The 18,212-nt window shown below is 43.3% G+C and overlaps 1 protein-coding gene and 1 pseudogene across 1 annotated transcript; one reads left to right on the top strand and one right to left on the bottom strand.

Moving 5' to 3' along the window:
- On the bottom strand, positions 630-3,873 carry LOC110389961 (annotated as a pseudogene).
- CDC37L1 (cell division cycle 37 like 1) lies at positions 6,846-16,342 on the top strand. The gene is made up of 7 exons (XM_021381617.1): positions 6,846-7,090; positions 8,438-8,719; positions 9,459-9,549; positions 13,405-13,520; positions 13,815-13,937; positions 14,513-14,668; positions 15,739-16,342. The coding sequence occupies exons 1-7, from the start codon at positions 6,995-6,997 to the stop codon at positions 15,838-15,840; spliced, it is 966 nt and encodes a 321-aa protein (XP_021237292.1). The 5' UTR covers positions 6,846-6,994; the 3' UTR covers positions 15,841-16,342.

Raw genomic sequence — 18,212 nt, forward strand, 5'->3', positions numbered from 1 at the left:
CAATCAATGAAATGATGCTACAGATAATAGCTTAACTAGCCATTTTTAATTAGAACTATTGTTAACATATATAATGTCACTGAAGAAATGGCTATGAAAAGACAGATCTAAATCTCTTGATTTGTATGAAGCAGTAAAAATTACATTAAAGTGATTTTCTTTAACCTTTGTCAATATATCTGGTATAGGTACTGATGGCATCCCAGCAATGGTTGGTAAAATAGAGGGACTTATAAAAGTAACAGAAAATGATACATTTGCTGCTGGTAGTACACATTTGATGAAATATCACTGCATCGTGCATCAAGAAAATTTATGTGTAAAAGCTTTAAAAATGCATAATGTTGTGCAATTCATCATCAAAGCTGTGAATTTCATGAAGTCCAAAGGGCTGAATCATCACCAATTCTGAGAATTCCTTAGAAGTATGGATGTTGATTATAAGGACATCATTTACTTTCCTAAATTAAGGTGACTAAGTCAGGGTGAAATGCTAAAAAGATTTTATGATTTGTCAAATGAAATCAAGTCATTTATGGAATCAAAAGGAAAATTTGTGCCAGAAGATCACAAGTGGCTCACAGATTTAGCATTTTTGGTGGATTTGACTGCTAATTTAAATGGGTTAATTTGCATTTTCAAGGTGAAAATCAACTTATCTGTGCTATGTTTCAATCCATAATAGCATTCATTGAAATTCAATGAAACTTAAATTATGGCAAACTCAAGTTATGGCAAATAATTGTATACATTTTGATATATTGGCTAAGCACAGTCCTGCGAACAGAGAAAAAACAGGGAAAAATACGCAAAGTCGCTTTCCATTTTGATAAAGGAATTTGAGAATGAGTTTCAAGATTTCTGCATGCAGCCAATCACCACAAGAAAAAGGATCACTCCTAAGCTCCACACATCATACTTCTTTGGCACTTTAAGGGTTGCACAGCAGCACCTCTTGGGGAACATAGGCTACTGAGATGCAGAAAGTGGTGCTCCAGTCTGCGTAGCTATTGATATTCCTGCTGAAACCAAAGTCAGTGAGTTTGGCTGGCAGACATTGGCATTGAGCAATATGTTCTCACTTGAGATCCCGGTGCACCAAGTTGCAGTCATGCAGGTAGTTCATGGCCCCCACAACCTGTGTGAAGATGTCCCAGCCTTCAAGGATGCAGGGCAGCTTGCCCAGCTTCTGCACCTGCTCTAGCAAGCCATTGGCTGCCACCTCCATCACAGTGTAAACCTTCCCATTGCTCAACTCAACAGTATCTAAGACATGCATGATTTTGGGGTGATGGAGTTCATGTAGGATGGAGATATCCCAGGGCAGAAAGTTCTGCACAAAGGCTGGGGAGGCCCATCACTGGTACACCACCTTGATAGCTAATGGGACCTTTTTTTGGTGGAAATGGCTGCTTTTACCTCAGAGTAGCAGCCTTCTCCTAAAGTCAGACCCAGCATGAAGCCCCACTTGCAGAGTAACTTCTCACGTACATCAGTTTTTAGCATGTTGGATGATCTGGATGAACTTCATCAAAGTGTGGCTGTTGTTAATCTTCACTCTCCCACAACAGTCCCACGGGTGTCACGTAGGCTTCAGGGCTCACCCAGGCATTGTGAGGCAGCACCTTAGAGTGATGTCAAGGGGTTCTGGTGGGTCCCCATTCATTGTGGCTTAACCTGGCACGTAGCTAAGTATTACACAGGTATTTGTTCCCTCCCCCAACTCTCAGTGGGATGGGAGAAAGAACAGAAAAAAAAAACATACAAAGTAGAACTTGGGGGTTGAGGTAAAAAGTATTTACTAAAACAGAAAAGGAAGAGGAAAAAATTAAAATATTTAGGATAATAATATGTATATACAAAACAAGTGATGCACGAGCAATCACTCACCACCCACTGATGGGTGCTCAGACAGTTCCAAGGCAGCGACTGCTCACCCAGCCAACTCCCCACCATTTTTCAAGTTTATTTTGCATGATGTCATATAATGTGGCCGGTTTAGGTCAACTGTCTTTGTTCTGTCCCCTCCCTACTCCTCATGCTCCCTCAGTTCCCCTCACAGGCAAGACAGTGTAAGAAGCTGAAAAACTGAAATGTCTTTGGCTCTATACAGCACAGCTCAGCAACAACTAAAACATCAGCATGTTAACAACACTGATTTTCTTCTAAAGCCAAAACATAGCATCATACCAGACACTATGGAAGAAAAATCAACTACATCCCAGCAGAAACCAGTACAATATCCACACCTTATTCTGTATCATTTACATCCTGCTCAGATTCCATACTTTCCCATACATCCCCATTAACTACTATCACATTTTCTGCTTTTTGATATACACACATATATCATTCCCATACTCTATGGGGCATCCCACCAAGTAGTCTGTGAAGTTCATTTAGTCCAGGAATGTCCAACCCATGGCCCATGGGCTACACGCAGCCTGGCACAGCCTGTATTATGGCCTCCCCCTGAACTGAGCCATCATGATGGTGGCTCTGCCCTGCCAAGCGGACTAGCCCAACCTGTACCCATTCCTCAGCAACAACCAAATTTTACTGTGTGATTGGCACTGTATGGGGTGAAACTAGGGCACAGGGAGGGAACAATGCAGTACTGTCAACGGTTTACGGGTGTTCAGCCTGGTCCATGACAAATGGGATGGGGGACCCACGGACCCACACCCCGGGAAAGGGAAAAGGGAAAAAAGGGTAAGGCGATGCGCCTGAGAGCAAAAACGGTGGCAGCAATCTGAGGAGAAACAAACTAATTTACTAAATAAGATATCGGAATGCAAAACAACAAACTATAATACAATTTCATTACAATTTAAGCTAATAAATCCAATACAATGATAGAGAATGTCCAAAAATCAAAGTAGGCCTTATTCTAATACCAACGATAAGACAGCTGGGGAGCGAGAGGCTGCCAGGAGAGACAGGCGGAAAGAGCGAAGGTCTCGGGATATGTGAGTTTTTATCTTTCCCTCTAACTGGAAAACGGTAACAGGGGAGCAAAGTCCCCTGGGGAATGTAGTAGTCCTTCTCTTCTGAGAACCAGGTACATACACTACATGATGTTATGATGTGGAATACCAATAACCAAAAATCATAAAACAATGACACTCAAGTCATAGCAAATAATCTTAAGCATTTTGATACATTGGCTAAGCATAGCCCTATGGACAGTGAAAAATATGCAGCAACTCTCCGTTTCAATACAATAATTTGAGAATAGGATTAAGATTGCTGAATAAAATCCATTTTTTTTTGTATTTCCAACTCCAACTTCTAACATTTTCAGTTGACATAAACAAGTTACCTGCAAAATTTCAAATGGAAATTGAAATTTCTGGAGAAGAGAAGGCTCAGGGCAGATCCTATTGGTCTCTACAACAGGAGGTTGTACTGAGGTGGGACTGAGGCCTCTTCTCCCATGTGACTAGTGACAGGACAAGAGGTAAAGGCTTCAAGCTGCACCAGGGGAGGTTCAGTTTAGATATGAGGAAGAATTTCCTAGAGTGGTAGCATCTTGGAACAGGCCCAGGGAACTGGTGGAGTCATCATCTCTAGAGGTTCTCAAGAAAAGGGTAGATGTGGCACTGAGGGACATGGTTTAGTGGGCATGGCAGTGATGGGTTGATGGTTGGAGTAGACAATCTTGGAGGTATTTTCCAACTTTAATGATTCTATGATTCTGGTGGATGAGAAGCTTGATACAGAATCATATCACAGTAACATAGAATGAGCTGGGTTGAAAAGGACCTTAAAGATCATTTTCAACCCCCCTGCTGTGGGCAGGGTTGCCAACCACTAGACCAGGCTGCCCAGAGCCACATCCAGCCTGGCCTTGAATGCTTCCAGGGACGGAGCATCCACAGTCTCCCTGGGCAACCTGTTTTATTGTGTCACCACCCTCTGAGTGAAAAACTTCCTCCTAATATCTAACCTAAACCTCCCCTGCCTTAGTTTAAAACCATTCCCCCTTGTCCTATCACTATCTTCCCATGAAAAGTCATTCCCCCTCCTGTTTATACATTTCCTTCAAGTATTGGAAGGTCACAATGAGGTCTCCGTAGAGCCTTCTCTTCTCCAAACTAAACAAGCCCAGTTCCCTCAACCTTTCTTCATAGGAGAGGTGCTCCAACCCTCTGATGAACTTAGCGGCCCTCCTCTGGACCCATTCCAAGAGCTCTGCTTTCTTGTGCTGGGGGCCCCAGGCCTGGACACAGTACTCCAGATGGGACCTCACAAGAGCTGAGGGGGACAATCACCTCCCTCTCCCTGCTGGCCACTCCTCTTTTAATGCAGCCCAGAACATAGTTGGCCTTCCGGGCTGCCAGCGCACACTGCTGGGTCATGTCCAGCTTCTCATCCACCAGGACCCCCAAGTCCTTCTCCGCAGGGCTACTCTCAAGGAGTTCTTCCCCCAGTTTGTATAAATACCTAGGACTGCCCTGGCCCAAGTGCAGCACCTTGCATTTGGCCTTGTTGAACCTCATTAGGTTCACATGGGCCCACTTGTCCAGCCTGTCCAGGTCCCTCTGGATGGCTTCCCTTCCCTCCAGTGTATTGACTGCACCATTCAGCTTGGTGTCATCTGCAAGCTTGCTGAGGGTGCACTCGATTCTATCATCTATGTCAGTGATGAAGATGTTGAAGAGCACTGGTCTCAAGACCGGTCCTTGGGGAACACCACTCGTCAGCAGCCTCCACCCCGACATAGAACCATTAATCACAATCCTTTGGCTGCAACCAGCCAATCAGTACTTAATCCATCCAACAGTCCATCCTTCAAATACAATTTGGAGAGAAGGATGTGGTGAGGGACCATGTCAAAGGCTTTGCAGCAGTCCAGGTAGATGACATCCATCGTCCTTCCCGTATCCACTGATGCTGTCACTCCATGAGCTAGCAGTGTGCACTTGCAGCCCAGAAGGCCAACTGTATCCTGAGCTGCATCAAGAAAAAGGGGTAGCCAGCAGGGTGAGGAAGGTGATTGTCCCCCTCAGCTCTACGCTCTTGAGGCTCTACCTGCAGTTTTGTGTCCAGGAATGGAGCCTTCAGCATACAAAGGACATGAAGCTGTTGGAGCAGGAACAGAGGAAGGCCATGGAGATGATCCGACAGGCTGAGGGAGCTGGGCTCGTTCAGTCTGGAAAAAAGAAGGTTCCATGGAAACCTCACCGTAGCCTTCCAATACTTAAAAAGAGCTTATAATGAGGAGGGAAACTGAATTCTTACACAGTCCGGTAGTGACAGAACAAGGGGAAACAGTTTTAAACTAAAAGAGAGGAGATTTAGATTAGATGTTGGGGGGAACATTTTCAGAAAGGGTGGTGAGGCACTGGCATGGGCTGCCCAGAGAAGTTGTGGATGCCCCATCCCTAGAGGAGTTAGAGGCCAGGTTGGACGGGCCCTGGGCAGCCTGACCTGGTGGGTGGCAACACCCATAGCTGGGTATGTTGGAACTGGATGGGCCCTTCCAAACCAAGCCATTCTATGATTCTATGATATAATTCATTTGCACAAGTGCAATAGTCTCCTTAATTAAGAGAGCATAACATGCTAAGAAAAACTCCATGTCTAACTTAAGGTCTTCCTTATGCACTATTCCTAGAGAAGTTGTCACACTACAGAATCTCTATTTTTGGAGGAAAAGTTAAATGCCCTGTGAATGAGAAATGCAGCTATGATGCAGGTGTACCTTAATTTTCATATATTAATCTTTACTGCCTAGATGCAACGTCATTTTTTGTTACTTTCCAGATTCCAGGTGAGAACCCAGTTGTTAAAAATCTGAGAGCTTCCCAGGAGCTCCAAGAACTGGACACGCACCACTCACATCAGCAGGCATATGTCTACAAGGGTTGCTCTGAAAGTAATGCAACCTATTTGACTATGTTGGCCCACAATGTCAGAGGTGGATGTTGGTGGTATGGCAGCAGAGGTTGCGCCTTTCTACCAATATTGCCTTACATTTTCTTGCTGGGCAACAGATGGCAGCAGACGGGCAGTCCGACAGAATGGTGTGCCTGACATGGAAGAGGGTATGAAGCAAAGGTTTATCATTGAATTCCTCCGTGTAGAAAAAATGGCACCCACAGACATTCACGGATGCCTGCTGAATGTTATGGGGATGTGTGCACGGTGAGGCAGTGGTGCTGCATTTCAGGAGCAGTGACAGTAACAATAATCCGCTTCCACTGGTGCAGACTTTTACGAGCATGGCATGCAGGTTCTTGTTCATTGCTGGTGAAAATGCAGCTTATGGTGGTGACTACGTCGAAAAACAACAGTGAAAAATATTAGCTCAGAAAGTGCTCTATCAAATAGTGCTATTGTGTTCTTCGTATCTGTTGTCATTTCTGTGGAAACAAAGGAGGCATTACTTGCGGAGCGACCTTCGAACATACGCGCATCTTACTTTCAGCTGAATGCCTGCTCGTACACGCACAATTCTGCTGTACCGTTTCGCACGGGAGCTGCAGACACCGTGCGCTCACCCCGAGGGCACCGCGGGGCTGCGGATAGGGCACGGTAACCCCGCTCCTACACCGCCGCCCAGCCCCGCTTCGCCGCCTGGGTCTGAGCTCGCCGACCAACTCTGACGGCGGCGCTCGGTGAGACGCCCGCCCGCAGGCGTTGCCATGGCGACCGCGTTGAGCGCGCGCGCTCTCTCTCTCCGTTTCTCTCTTCTCTCCTTCTCCCTCCCCCCCCAACAATGGGGGCACCACGAGGCCAGACGCGCAGCGCAAGCGCGGGGTAACCGGCGGCCGACCCTCGAGCCCTTCCTACGCGCCGCTCCCGGCGGAAGGTCCGTCGGTGCCGCCCGGCACGCCCTGCGGAGAGCCCCACCCTCCGGCCGCGGGGGCGGGCGCTGAGCAGCGGCAGCGCGGCCGCCCGCTAGCTATTGCCGGAAGTGGTGCGCGGCCTCGCTTCCGGTGAGCTATCGAACAGCCGGGGGCGGCGATCGGTGCTTCCCGCAGCCAGGATGGCGCTGTGGCTCCCGCGGTACCGGGACGGCAGCCCCTCCGTGGAGGAGGACGAGCAGCGGGAGCTGTCTCCGGGCTCCCTACAGCGCCTGCAGGTACGCACCGAGCTGCCGGCATCGCTTTCCGCCGCAGCCCCCGGTGGCGCAATTCCCCGGCCGACGCGGGGCGCCTTTGCGCCGCCGGCCCCGCCGCCCCGCCCGGCTCCGGCCTGCGGTGGGGACGCCGCCGCCAAGGTGGGGAGGCGCCGCGGGGCAGGGTGGGGCGGAGCGGGCGGGGGCATCTGGGGCCGCTCGGCCGCCCCGGAGCGAGACGGGAGGGCAGGCAGAGGGTGGAGGCTGGTGTTCGGCGCTGCCCGTGGGTAAGAGTTCCACGTCTGGCAAGTGGCGCGGGGAGAGCTGGGCCGAAGTGATGCCCGTGTCTGAACGCCGGCTGTGTGGTCCGTGTGCTTTTCTGCAAGCCGGCCTCTATAAGTTCATTGCCGTGAGTTCTGTGTGTTCGTGTGTCATCAACCTATATCACGTGCAAGAAGCAACCGTTACTGAGTTCTCCAAACAGTGAGGTTTTCATCTCCGTTTGAGAGGGGAAATGCTCCAGTGAGTTGGCACAGAACTTTGAGGTAGAAGAGAGCTCGCCCCATGTGTGCTTTCACAACTTGCGTTGGCCTTGGTGTCCGTGAGCCAGACGTTGTCAGCACCACGGGTTTCATAAAGTGGCCCCGGAAGGTTGAGGAATGAATGTGTGCGGAGAGGAGTGGGAAGGCACAACAGGGGTGTACTCTGGAGTACTCTTAGATTGTTGAGCAGGAATTCCCAGCATACATTTGGAAGCAACATAAGTGCTGGTGCTGAAGAGGTCGTTCTCTCCTAGCTACGAGTCATGATGCCTTCGATAGATCTGATCAAAAAGAGTATGCTTATGCTGGGCTTTAGCCACTTCATAACTTGCATTCTGTTTTCACTTGTCAGTTCAAAGAAGGATGTTGGCCATCTGTTGAACCATTCCACATTGGAATGCGAGCAGTTACTTTACTGTTGTTATCTTGCATCACAAAACTGATACTTCTCAGAAGTATGTGTTCAAAGTATATATCCAAGTGTTCTCATAATTGTCTTTCACTAGCATTCCAGCCAGGGGGAGATCACAGGAGGACCTTTCAGATGTGTTGGAAATGGTCTTCAGACTTTAGAAATAGAAATAGATAGTGGTACTTGATTCCAGATTTTGCTAATACACTTTAAAATTAATACAGCTTGAAGAAGAAATGTCATCCTGAAATCCCACCTGTACTAAACAATACTTAATCACTCCTGCAGATAGAGTGCTGCTTTTAAGGTGCCTTCCAGATCAGTCATATCTTTTGCATTTAACCCTGTCTACTCCTATACAATTTGTAAACTTGTTGGTTTTCCCTCCATAAAGAGCGTGTCTCATTTTCCTCACAGACCTATAGCCAAGAGATCGAATTAGCCTGCCAGAAAGAGAAAGAGTTTGTGAAGCACTCTGTAGAATGCACATGGAATCTTGCAGAAGCCCAGCAAAAACTTGGTAGCTTAGCACTGCATAATGCAGAATCCTTTGACCAAGAACATGCTCAAGCAAAGACTGAAGTTGCAGAATTGAGATGGAGAGAGGAAGAGTGGCGAAGAAAAGAAGAAGCACTAAACCAGGGGGAAAGACAGGACCTATGGAACACAGATCTTGTTAGTAAGGAGGTATTTAATAAGGTATGGCCCATTTGATTGTGCATGAAAACATATATTATCCTCATTTTTCATTACACTTGTTAGTTTTGTGTGCAAAATCTCAAGGTGTGTTAAATGTTTTCTTGTTTACTTTTATTTTGCCTTATGGAAGGGAGCAAGCTGCATTCATGCTACACACCTGGATTACATTTCTCTACCAGATGGTAGAGAAAAAAAAGTGGAGATCAGAACTTGCATGGTCATAAAGTACATATGTTACTGAACTGGGTCAAACAATAGCTTCTTCACACCAAGAGTCTGCTTCTCTAGTGTGCCAGATTCTCAAATGTGAAGCTGTTTGCTTTTAATACTGACTACTGTAATACAGGTTATTTAGCACAAGCTCTTTTCAAGTAGAGTATCTGCCATGTTTTCACAACTTAATTTGAAATAAGAATAACTAGCGTATCTCATAATTTCACTAATTGAGCTGTGTCAGGGTTGTGGGCATGTTACTCTTGTGCAAAGATCAGTGTGTTCCTTCCCGAGTACAGAATTTTCTCTGATTTTTTTTTGGCTAGTCAACTATAATGAAACTTTCCAGGTCTGTTATTAGGTAATATGCTTGTTTTAAAGAAAACCTTCTCACGCATGTGATGTGACTCTTGACGTAGAATATCTTCCTTTAGAGGGTAATACAATTGGCATACAATAGTCCTGTATATCACAAAAAGGTATGTGTGGAGATTTCTGTGGTAGTTACAGTCTTTGTCTTCCTCAGAGTTTTATTAATCAAAAAAGAAAAGAAACAGAAGATGAAGATGCGGCTGAATCATTTATGAAAAAACATGAACAAAAGATTAGACACTTTGGTAAGTGCGTTTTTTTTCCAGCATTTTCCAGTTCAAATTTCTATGAACTTCATGAAGGTTTTCTCATTATTGAGCAGAACAAATGCTAACAAATGAAACATCTAACAGACTGTCTAGCTTTATTTTATGAGGACAGGTAATCATTTCAAAGTGAAATAAGGTGTAATCTGTTTGTTAGCTCCTGTGACCAGTAGGACCTTTAACTAAAAACACTCAAATAAGCCTAAGATGTTAAAACCAAAGTTTTTGTAACTTTTTTTTTTGCTGTTCATTGGAGAAGGTAGGGATGTACATGCAAACGGAAGTGCTGTATAGAAATGTGCTTGGGATTGTCTGTAGATGTTTCCTTTTAGTAAACGGCTTTCTGGTGGCTATTAAGTTGCAGAGGGAATGATTGTTAAAGGTAAACATCTGCAAACATATACTGTGAGTGTGTACGTACACAGAATTTTGTATTTGTTAAAATTGTATTTATCTGTCCACTAGGTGTCACTTCAGCTCCATTGTAATTGTTGAACCTCTAAGCAGAGCTCATTTTGTTAAGTAATCTGAAAATGTGGCGGTTTTGCTAAGCACTTCCCATTTTTTTGTTGCAGCCTGTTTACAGACAATGATGTAGGATAGCCGTATTTAGAATTTCAGAACAACCAAGAATTGGACTGAGTTGGCAAAATATACCTGGTTGTATGAGCTGAGTTTTACTAAACTGTTTGGCTTTTAGGCATCTCAAGTTGAGGCACAACACTGTCACGAGTATGTAAATAGCAGCAGTGGCCATATACTGTTAAATACCTGAACTGCTAAATGTAGTGATGACATAGTCAGAAGATGTCTCCTCTGCTGTGAATTTCAGCAGAACTAACGGACTTTATTGTGTTTCCTGATCAAGAGTTGGGCAAAGTTACTTTGTCTAAATTCAGATTAAGCAATTACAGAAACAACTTTCTACAGATGTTCTTTTTTTTTTACCTCTTTAATTCAAAATAATGTTGTTTTAATTCAAAATACTTATGTTCCTAGTAAAAAGGATGTTATCTATTAATGCTCTTTGAAATTTCTTCATTCTGTGCTTGCTGCTGCCAAGGGGTAGTATAGACTTCACTAGACATATAGTCCAAGTCCCTTTTCTGGATCCTGCTCTGCCTTTTATGTAATAAAGAACCTATGCAGAACATCTCTGCTGCTGAGAACAGCCAAAATTAATATTAATCATTGGTTTTGCTTAGATATTTATTCACTAGAATTAATATTAGTTTAGATTATAACCACTTATTCATTTTTGGCAGTTATAATTATACACTGATAGATGAGTAAAGCTGTATGTCTGGTACTGCTTGCCAGTAAATTACTTGACTAGTAGTAATATATGAAGAACAGCATGAAGCTGTGTCAGGGGAGGCTCAAGAAGGGAACTGGGAAATGGTTCTTGACCAAGAGCATGGTTAGGGAACAGGTTCCCCAAGGCAGTGGTCATAGCCTCAAGCTGCCAGAGTTCAAGAAGCCTTTGGACAGCACTCTCAGACAAAAGGTCTTAATTTTGGGCGGTCCTGATTGTAGCCAGGGGATGGACTTAATGATCCTTGGGGGACCTAACTGCAATTCTCTACAGGAGTATAAATGCAAGTAACTTACTTGAGACTTAGCAGAAGCTTGATTTTTAGAAAAGCCAAATTCCAACTCTTCAGGGAGTTAGTCAACCAAACCCCCTAGGAATCTGTCCTCAAGGACAAGGGAGCAGCATGGAGATGGCAGGTGTTTGAGGAAGCTTTGTTTAGGCCACAAGAGCTCTCCATCCCCAGGTGCAGGAAGTCAGGAAAGGAAAGCAAGAGACCGGCATGGCTGAACTGAGACCTGCTGGTCAAACTGGAGGGCAAGAAGAAAATGCACAGGCAGAGAAAGCAGGGACAGCTAACCTGGAAGGAATATAGGGATGCTGCTAGGCTGTGTAGGGATAGAATCAGGAAGGCCAAGGCCCAGATGGAACTGGACTTGGCAAGGAGTGCAAAGAGGGATAAGAAAGGCTTCTGTAGGTACATCAACCAGAAAAGGAAAGTCCAGGAGTGCGTACATTCCCTAGTGAGCAACACAGGCAGGCTAGTAACAACAGACAAGGAGAAAGCTGATGTACCGAATAACTTATTTGCTTCAGTTTTCACTAGTGTCTGCTCTACACACAGCTCTTGTGTGGATGGTTCGGAAGGTGGCAGCTGGGGGAGCAATGCCCCTCCTGCTGTACGTGAAGATCAGTTTTGTGACCAGCTGAGGAACCTGAACATCCATGAATGTGTGGGTCTTGATGTTTCACAGACTCCTGAGGGAATTGGCTGATGTAGTCACCAAGCCACTCTCAATGATACTTGATAAGTCATGGTAGTTAGGTGAAGTCACCAGTGACTGGAAAAAAGGCTATGTTGTATCCATTTTTAAGAAGGGTAGAAAGGATGACTCAGGGAACTACCAACCTGTTAGCCTCAGCTCAGTGGTGGGGAAGATGATGGAGCAGATCTCCTGGCAGCTACGCTAAGGCACATGGAAGAGAGGGAAGTGATATGAGACAACTAGCATGGCTTCACCAAGGGCAGTTCCTGTCTGACCACCCTTGTTGCTTTTTATGATGGTGTAACTGCATCAGTAGATAAGGAGCCACTGATGTCATCTGTCTGGACTTCAGTAAGGCCTTTGACAAAGTTCCCCGTAACATCCTTTTCTCCAAATTGGAAAGATACGGGTTTGATGGGTGGATTATTCAGTGGTCAAGATACTGGTTGTGAGATCATACCCAGAGAATAGTGGTCAACAGCTCAATGCCAAGATGGAGATCAGTAACAAGTGGTGTGCCTCAGTGGTCAGTACGGGGACTGGTCATCTTTAATATCTTCATCAATAACATCAACAGTGGGATTGAGTGCACCCTCAGAAAGTTTGCAGATGATACCGAGCTGTGTGATGCAGTCAACATGTCCGAGGGATGGGATGCCATTTGGAGAGATCTAGACAGGCTCAAGCAGTGGACCCAGGTGAACCTCATGAGGTTCAACAAATCCAGATGCAAGGTGTTGCACCTGTGCCATGGTAATGCTCACAATCTCTACAAGCTGGGATATGTAAGGATAGAGCACAGCCCTGCTGAAAAGAACTTTGGGGTAATGGTGGATGGCAAGCTGGACGAGAGGCAGCAATGTGCCGTCACAGCCAAGGAAGCCAGTTGTATCCTGGGCTGCACCAAAGGAAGCCTGGCCAGCAGGTTGAGGGAGGTGATCCTGCTCCTCTGCTCTGTACTGGTGAGACATTATCTGGAGTACTGCATCCAGATGTGGAGTCCTCAGTACAGGAGAGACCCATTGGAGAGCGTCCAGAGAAAGGCCAGGGAAATGATCCAAGGGATGGAACACCTCTCCAGTGGGGACAGGTTGAGCTACCTGGGACTGTTCAGCCTGGAGAAGAAAAGGCTCTGAGGTGACCTGTTAGCAGCCTTTCAGTATCTTAAAGAGGGGCTGTAAAAAAGACAGGGACAGACTCTTTAGCAGGGTCTGTGGTGATAGGACAAGGGGAAATGGTTTCAAACTGAAAGAGGGGAGATTTAGATTGGACGAAAGAAGTTTTTTAAAATAGGGTGGTAAGGCACTGGAACAGATTGCCCAGAGATGTGGTGGATGCCCTGTCCCTGGATACATTCAAGGCCAGGCTGGACCAGGCTCTGAGCAACCTGGTCTAGCTGTAGATGTCCCCATTTACTGCAGGGGAGTTGGGACTCAATAACCTTTAAGGGTCCCTTCCAATTCAAAAGATTCTATGATTTGCTGCATTAAATTATGTATCCATTTCAAGTATCTTAACCTATGTTTCTCTAATAAGGTATGATGAGAAGATGGGATGATAGTCAAAGATTTCTGTCTGACCACCCATATCTTGTAAGTGAAGAAACATCTAAATATCTCATGTTATGGTGCTTTCATCTAGAAGCTGAACAGGTATGAAGATTTTTAAATTGTTTGAAAGTGTACAGTTTCCCACTTGCACTGTGGAAAAGCTGCCCAACTTCATTAGCTGTTCAGCTACTCCCCTCTCACTTACTCTAATGAATTGGAAAAAAAAAACAACTACATAAGATGTTGTTGTATTAGGTCTAGTTTCAGTGAAGTAACTCCCATTATTTCTGTGGCCCTCGGTTATCTCTTTAGCTAATAAAATGAATTTATGCTGAATTTTATAAAGGTAGTTACAGGAAATATATTTAAATTTTTTTAACATTTTTTTTTTTCCAGAAAAGAGCTCTGATGGAACAAGTAGCACACCAGGCAGTAGTAATGCAGTTTATTATAGAAATTGCCAAAAACTGCAATGTGGATCCAAGAGGCTGTTTTCGTCTTTTTTTCCAAAAAGCCAAAGTAAGTCACTCTGTATATTGATGGTAGAAACTCTTAACGTTTTACAAAGGACCAGTGTTTTAGAGCAGGTTTCTTCCTAGCCATAAGATGCTAAGTATTTTATTGACTTAGTATTATGGGAAAGTCTTTTATTAGCAGCTCTTTATAGATATTTTATAACTCCTGTCTTGAAAATGCAGGAGAAATGTAGGAAGACTTAAACTGTGGTTTGAGTTATTTGTGACTGATGGATCTTAATACTGCATCAATAGGAGCTCAGTTAACTCCTTTAAGTTCTGGTGACTGAGTGAGTAAACTTGCGCTTTTCTCTTGGCCAGAATGTTAGAACAAGCACCTCCTTTTCTAAAGGTAATAGAGGAAGGGCTAAAATGAGATTTCTTTTTACGTGTCTTTAGGTGAGTAAATGACTTTGCTTCTATACTTAAGTACTATAGTTAGTCTTAAAAAGAAGTCTTACCTAAATGTTCATTTTTAAATTGACTGACATCGTTCATGACTTTTTCAGTAAAGAAAAGGCTTACAATTCATAAGTAAATCTGTTTGAAGAGAAAATATTTCATTTTTTCTCTTTGCAGACAGGAGAAGGCTATTTTGAGGCATTTAAAAGTGAACTTGAGGCATTCAAGACAAGAGTGAGAGTCTGGTCACAATCAGATAGCTTTCAGGCTATCTTACTATGTAACCCCACTATCAATCCTAGTCTTGTAGAACAGCTGACATCTTTGTCACAGGTAAGTTTATTACTTCCAGAAATTAATTTAACTAAATTAGGATTAGGTCCTACATTGAGAAGCTGTACCTTTCTGAAATATAAAGAGGATTATTCCTAGAACAGAGTGATCAGGATGTAACATCCAGTATTATCAATATGCAAGGCATATGTATGCTTTTTTTTCCACTTGCTAGAACTTGCCTGGAGAAGAGAAGGATGAGGGGAGACCTTATCATTCTCTACAACTACTTGAAAGGAGGTTGTGGTGAGGTGGAGGTCAGCCTCTTCTTCGGTGTAACTAATGATAGGACTAGAGGGAATGGCCTCAAGTTGCACAAGGGAGGTTCAGGTTGGATGTTAGGAGAAGTGGGGAAGTATTGGTGTTAGGTGAACAGTTGGACTAGATGATCTTGGAGGTCTTTTCCAAACTTGGTGATTTTATAAAGTCAGCATAAGGAGAAGGTCAAAAGCAAATGTTTAGTACCTTTCCATTTTTACTGAAAAAGAAATGCTGAATCATAAAGCTGATGCAGTGCTATAATTGTATTCACACCTCACCACAAGCAATGGAAGAGGTTTTCAGTGTAAAATGATTAATGCAATTCATAGGATCCTTCAGCTAATTGAAGCCTGAAGATGATCTCCTGTTGTCATAAAAGAAAACTTAAGGTTGCTTACACCTTTTGTTAGAGTACTAGTGATGGCCACATCCTGGAAAGAAGCAGCAACTTAAAAGATTTTCACAAATTAGGTATTAGGGAAGGAGATGCAGTTGAAACTACTTAACTTGAAATAATTTGATTAAAGTACCTTTCAGGTAAGATCCACTGCTGAATTCTAGTTAATGTACAATCAAGTGTGAGAAATACTAACACCAAACACAATCTATGCTGGTTAGATTTTTTTTAAAAAACATTTTAATAAGTGCAATACTACTGGGTGATGAATTTTTATAAGCTTATTTTATTACTATTGCATATTTGTCTCATCTTAAGATAGACAACATGAAGAGTCTGCCTTCAAGCTAAAAGCTCTCCTTTCTTCCTCCAGTTGTGGAGAATTAAGCTGTCAATTTTTCATCTGTTGCAGAACACAGGTGATCTACAAGGTTCCATAAACACAAATGTCTGCAGTTTAAACTCTGTGATACAAAGAGATGAAGAAGAATCCAAAATGATGGACACAGTATAGTATTGTTAAGACTGAGGCCAAGTACCTTTTTTTTCTTAACAAAGGAAAGAACATGGCTATTTTCTTGACACTTATTTTTCTGGGTACTGCACTTTATTTTTGGTGTCAGATTTGTTGTTGTTTTTTGTTGGGGGGGGCTGGCTGAAGGGGGGTGGGTAATTCAGAAAAACTTGTAATATTGTTTGAAAATGTGCTGCTAGGGTTTTGGTTGTCCTTGAAGAGCAGGGTTCTCATATTGCTGAATGTGAAACTGGATGTGTTTTCTGCTACTAACCTTGCCTTTCATAACTTTAGAAATCAAAGTATGAAAAAAGAATCTGCACAAATACAATGTTTACAAGAAGCAGTAGATTCTTGTTAGAATCTGCTATTGTCTTACTACAGATGTGGATGTCTTACTCTGAATTGGAGATCACAACTGTATTTATGCTACCTTGTTCACATTATAAGCTCTCAAATTCGGTTATCACTAATAGCAATAAATCAGTATCTGGTATCAGTATTTCATATCTGGATGGATTAGGTTAAAACACTGGGTTTCTACCTCTACTAAGGGGATTTAAATGTCACATTGTGCTTCATTAAAAACTTGGTTTTGTCCTAACCATAAGCAACACTTGTCTATGTATGAGTGGCAAGCTTTATGACCTCAGGTTCTGATTCTCATTTTTCTAAGAATAACTTAAAATATTTTTTTTAAAGCCAAGTCTCTGCATGGGGAGAAGTATTTGATGAAGGGACAGAGGGAACTTTATGTACAAGGGTTAGGAAAGTGTGTAGGCTGTTCCAAAAGTAATGCCTCCTACTTACTTCTCTGGAAACTGCAACAGATCAAAGAGCTCAGTAACACTATTTGATAGAGCACATTCTTAACTACAAAATAGCTACAAAACGCTTTTTTTTCAACACTGTCACTGCTTTTAGATATGCATTTTCACTAGCCATGAACAAGAGCCTGCATGTAGACCTTTTAAAAATCTGTACCAGTGGAGGTCATCCACAGTTACCATAGCTGAAAAGTGCCACCTACTGCCTCACTGTACTCACATCCACTGTTCGGTCTCCATAGATGTTCAGCAAGTGATGATGAATATCACTGGGTGCTGTTTTTTCTGCATGGAGGAATTCAGTGATGCACCTTTGCTTCATAGTGTGCTTCCATGTCAGACGCTATTCTGTCAGACTGCCCCTCTGCTGCCATCTGTCATACAGCAACAAAATGTAACAGAATATTGGTGGGAACGTTCAACTTCTATTGGCATACCACTACCATCTGCCTCTGACATTAGAGGCCAACATAATAAAGTAGGAGGCATTACTTTCAGAGCAGTCTTCATATTTCAGTAGAAAGCTATGTCATGGTAACATGTCTTTCAGGGTTTCAAAAGTAATCCATATGGTACTAAAGTGAGTTAATGAAACTGTCAGCTTAAGCAGATAAAGTGGAAAATTATTAAATGTTTTGTTTTAGGAGCTGGAAATCTAAACCCTGTTTTAAGATGTTCCACAGAACTTCTGCAAGTCAGAATTCTACCCTGCTTTACTACTGCTACAGCAGTTCTACATACAAAAATGTATACTGCAGTTAAAATATACCAGTGAAGATAGCTAACATTTCAAATAGTGCTGTAGGTTTCCTATACTTTAACTGTATTGATCTAATTGTAATGTTGGGAAGGTATGTAGTCTCCTAGTAGCATGACCAGTGTACTTACTTGATTCAGACTGATTAAGGCTAAAGCTATTCTGAGATTTGTTTTCAGCTGTGGGTTGAAAATAGAGCCAAGTCTTAAGTATATACCACCATATTAGTGTAACTGCAGTAGCAAAAACAGGAACTTCAGCTCAATTGGAGGTACCTTTTCTTGTGCCTGGTGTTTGTTCCCTGACAGTTCCTTTGCTGACAAACTGAGGATAAAGGAGCAGAAGCTCTGTCACAGATGGAAATTACATAAACAAGCTTCAGCAGTAAAGTTAATGAAGTGTGTATAAAATTTGACAGTCACTCGAGAGAGGAAGAAGTAAACACTGCCTCCTAACTTAATAATTAAGGGAAACTAGTCACTTCAGGTTGTTCTTTAATTGAATTCCTGTTATATACAAATGTAATAAGGACAATGTGCAGTGCACAGTGATTTGTAATTGCTACCACTAGCAGAAGAGCCACATTAATCTAGCAACCTGCAATACAGTGGAAGTTATTTTTGACATGTCTAATTAAAATTGGTTCACTTGTGGGGGGAATGTCTCAAACCACATGGAGGGCAAGAAAACAAGCATAGTTTCTTTTTGTAGAAATAAGCAGAAATGTAATGGGAAGGCTTTACAAATTGTACAACATCCATCTTCTTTTAGTCTTACTCAATACTGAC

This window comes from Numida meleagris, chromosome Z (assembly GCF_002078875.1).
Source record: "Numida meleagris isolate 19003 breed g44 Domestic line chromosome Z, NumMel1.0, whole genome shotgun sequence".
NCBI classification, from domain to species: domain Eukaryota; kingdom Metazoa; phylum Chordata; class Aves; order Galliformes; family Numididae; genus Numida; species Numida meleagris.